General features: G+C 33.5%; 1 protein-coding gene across 1 annotated transcript; it reads right to left on the bottom strand.

The window, feature by feature from the left end:
- Positions 1-1,092: 1,092 nt before the first annotated feature.
- On the bottom strand, positions 1,093-2,845 carry LOC131054532 (putative FBD-associated F-box protein At5g56410). The gene is made up of 2 exons (XM_057989061.2): positions 1,746-2,845; positions 1,093-1,603 (listed from the first exon to the last, which is right to left on the bottom strand). The coding sequence occupies exons 1-2, from the start codon at positions 2,682-2,684 to the stop codon at positions 1,301-1,303; spliced, it is 1,242 nt and encodes a 413-aa protein (XP_057845044.2). The 5' UTR covers positions 2,685-2,845; the 3' UTR covers positions 1,093-1,300.
- Positions 2,846-3,152: the final 307 nt, after the last annotated feature.

Below are 3,152 nucleotides of genomic sequence, written 5' to 3' on the forward strand. Positions count from 1 at the left end.
TTTATAAATTTTTGGCATGCTTAAGGTCTTAGTTTCAAAAGTATTAAGGGATATAAATAATGGCATACCATAGACATAAAAATCTTTGAAAATTTTAACTTATTAGAGCTCTCAATTTCAACTTTGACATGTGGTTATATTTAGAATTTCTTATAAATGTTCACATTTATTAATTCGATTCAACTTAAGATCTCAAGTTTGGATTTGACACTACTAAAAATCCTAGTGGATGTGAGGCTCCTTATAATTTTAACTTAAACATAAGTTTAATTCTAGTCTTTTATAGGGACAACATCAATTGCACATACATTTAAGATGTGATGATACTATTAGAAATTTATATGGAAATTAAAATAACATTTAATCATTAAAGCTAAAACAATTATTATGAAAATAATATTAATAGCTAATAATGTTGATTAAAAATTAATTTTAAATATGTTTTATCTCTAAATGAAATTAAACATACTGACAAAAAAACAAAAAAAAACCATGAATTATCAATATAAGATCAAAACAAGAATTATCAATATGAGATAAAACTATTATAAAGTTTTATAAACAATATATAATTCATGATACAATCATTGTCACGAGACTGAAATTAAAGAAAACCTAAATTATTATTTGGAAATGGAGAAGCCTACAAATTAAACTGCTTGACCCTCATTTATTATCATTTATTTGTCTGCGTTCTCCCGGTAGGGATAAGTATTGCATTGGTGAGGAAAGGAGATTTATATATATATTCATTTATTCATTCTTGCAGCTACGAAAGCAAAAACACTGAAATCCAGAGCACTCTCCAAAGTCTTGCTATTCTACATTTTTTCATACAGAGAGAGTCATACTTAGCACTCGTCCATGACATGCATTCGCCATGAAATCCACCGCTCAGGTTGCTACTGTACTCTTATGATAATAAAAAGATATATATTTGTTTAATTTTCTTTATGAACTGTTAAAATTTCAAGAAAATATTGATAATTTTTTTTAAAACATACAATATCAGTTAACAAGGATCATTTATACAAAGAGGATTACGTATTGTATCAAAAATACAAATGAATGTAGAAATTACAACAGCATATGACAAATTCAAATAACACAACCATCCCTTATTCATATGAATGTACATCTATTTTAAAAACAGTAAATAATCTTGACATGGAATACTAAGTAGTCTTTGAATAAACTGCTTTTATAATTGCTGGAAATGGTTGTTTCATCTACTATTCTTTCATAAAAATAAATAAATTAAGAAAATAGAAAGTGTTATCCAAATTCTGCTAACCTGTCACTAATATTCCACGTATTTTTCACAAAACTGGCAAGCTTCTTTTGAATTGATTGACCATCTTCTTGTGGCAGTGGACAATCTTGATTTTGAGAACTTCATTTCCAAATCTTGCAATTGAATTCGCATGATTCTAGGACAGCGTTCAGGCAGAAAAACCCTTGTTACAGTTAATGGACTATGTCTGAGAAGAAAACCCAGAAATGTCACTGCCTTTTCACCCTTGTCTAGTCCAATGTGGGCACGCACCATCTTCAAATTTGACAATGTCAACTCTGCTACTGAAATCTCATATGATATCATTTCCTGCATCAAGCACAATGTAGGTTCATTCCTATATTCAAGAATTTGAAAGAAATGATGTTGTTCCACAAATATAAAAGGACAAGAATATACCAGTATCATTCTCTACCAGTCACTAATTAACTTCAATGTACAAAATACTAACCTGGAAACATTGGCCATGGATTATCAGCTCTTCAAGCCCAGGAAAACTGTTAAGAACAGCAATACTAGGAATTCCTGGATTAATGGCATTGCCTGTATTATAATTGAGAAGAGTAATACGTTTGATAGATTCTGATCTTGATTCTGCTCTTGAAATTCCTTGTAGTAATTTAAGCACCGGGTATGGCCCGCAATCCGTGAGGCTAATTTCAATCAATCGAGGACAAACCATCTGCAATGATAAATGAGGGCTTAGAGCTCCTAGATTTAGGGACATGAGATTGGAAGAACGTATATTCAAGTTTCTCAACCCCATACAAGCGCGAATGCCCAAATTTCGGAGATGTGGGCAGACGGCCATGAATTGCTCAAACATGACATCATCCAAATTCAAAATACCCACACAATAAACTGTTTCCAGGAATTGGAAAACCCCAAAATTATTGGGTATCATGGGAAGATTGATGGATTTCAGTACTAGGGCAGTGAGGTTTTCACACCTTAAAAAAGAGTCTCCAAGCTCCACTATGGTAGAAGCGTCAATCCTAGTGTTTGGATCTCTATAAGAGATGTATAGCTCCATGCGCTCCACCTTTTTTTCAGCTGCAAGTCGAATCCAATTGTTGATATCGGCAGCCTTGGGGTCATCTAAGGCGACTCGTAGATTCAAATAGAGAAGACGAGCATCGAGGTGGAGAAAGGCTTTATTAATTATGGCTTGTATCCTCATGTCATCTTTTTGTTTCCTAAAATCCTCAAGACAAAACTTGAGGATGGGTGTTTTCCTCCACAAGAATCGCCATCTCTGAGAGAGGATGGAGGAGCGTACAACATCTCTGTAAGAAATCTTTGTGAAAATATGATCTAAAAGAACATCATCTGATAATGCAGACAGCCTGTCTGGTGTAGATGCTCTAGCCATTAACCTTGTGATTGCCATCGCTACTATCTGATTTGCTCTATCTTGTGTCTACCGGTGCCACTAATCTTGGAAAAGTACTGAATGTGGAGTAAGAAAACATAGATAGATATATAATAATAATATCAAGATCCAATTCATGTTCGTTCAATGCCGTTTGGGCTTGTCCAACAAGATATGTAATGCGGAATATGGCATAAATAATAATTAAGCCGAACGGTTATCTTATAAAGATGAGGTGAGTTGAAGAATCAACGCTTCACTTTGATGGATAAGCGTGTAAGAAGATTTCACCACCTACAGCCATCCCATCCTTTCCGTCCGCCATTTGTTTTTGTTACTGCCGCCGGTATTTTTTTTGGGTTAGCCTTGCCGGTTTTTATTGTCGGTTTTTTCTTTCTCTTTTTCTTTTTTCTCATATGTGCACTCTTTATTCATTACTTTTGCATTTATCATTCTAGAATGAAACAACTATCTAATTCTTAAGAT

Source organism: Cryptomeria japonica, chromosome 3 (assembly GCF_030272615.1).
Source record: "Cryptomeria japonica chromosome 3, Sugi_1.0, whole genome shotgun sequence".
NCBI classification, from domain to species: domain Eukaryota; kingdom Viridiplantae; phylum Streptophyta; class Pinopsida; order Cupressales; family Cupressaceae; genus Cryptomeria; species Cryptomeria japonica.

What these genes read in the sequence shown, in the direction of transcription:
- LOC131054532 (XM_057989061.2), bottom strand. Translation starts at nt 2,684, where the DNA reads ATGGCAATCACAAGGTTAATGGCTAGAGCATCTACACCAGACAGGCTG. An exon ending in TCCATGGCCAATGTTTCCAG is followed by an intron (nt 1,604 to 1,745) that starts GTTAGTATTTTG and finishes TGCTTGATGCAG; the next exon opens with GAAATGATATCATATGAGAT.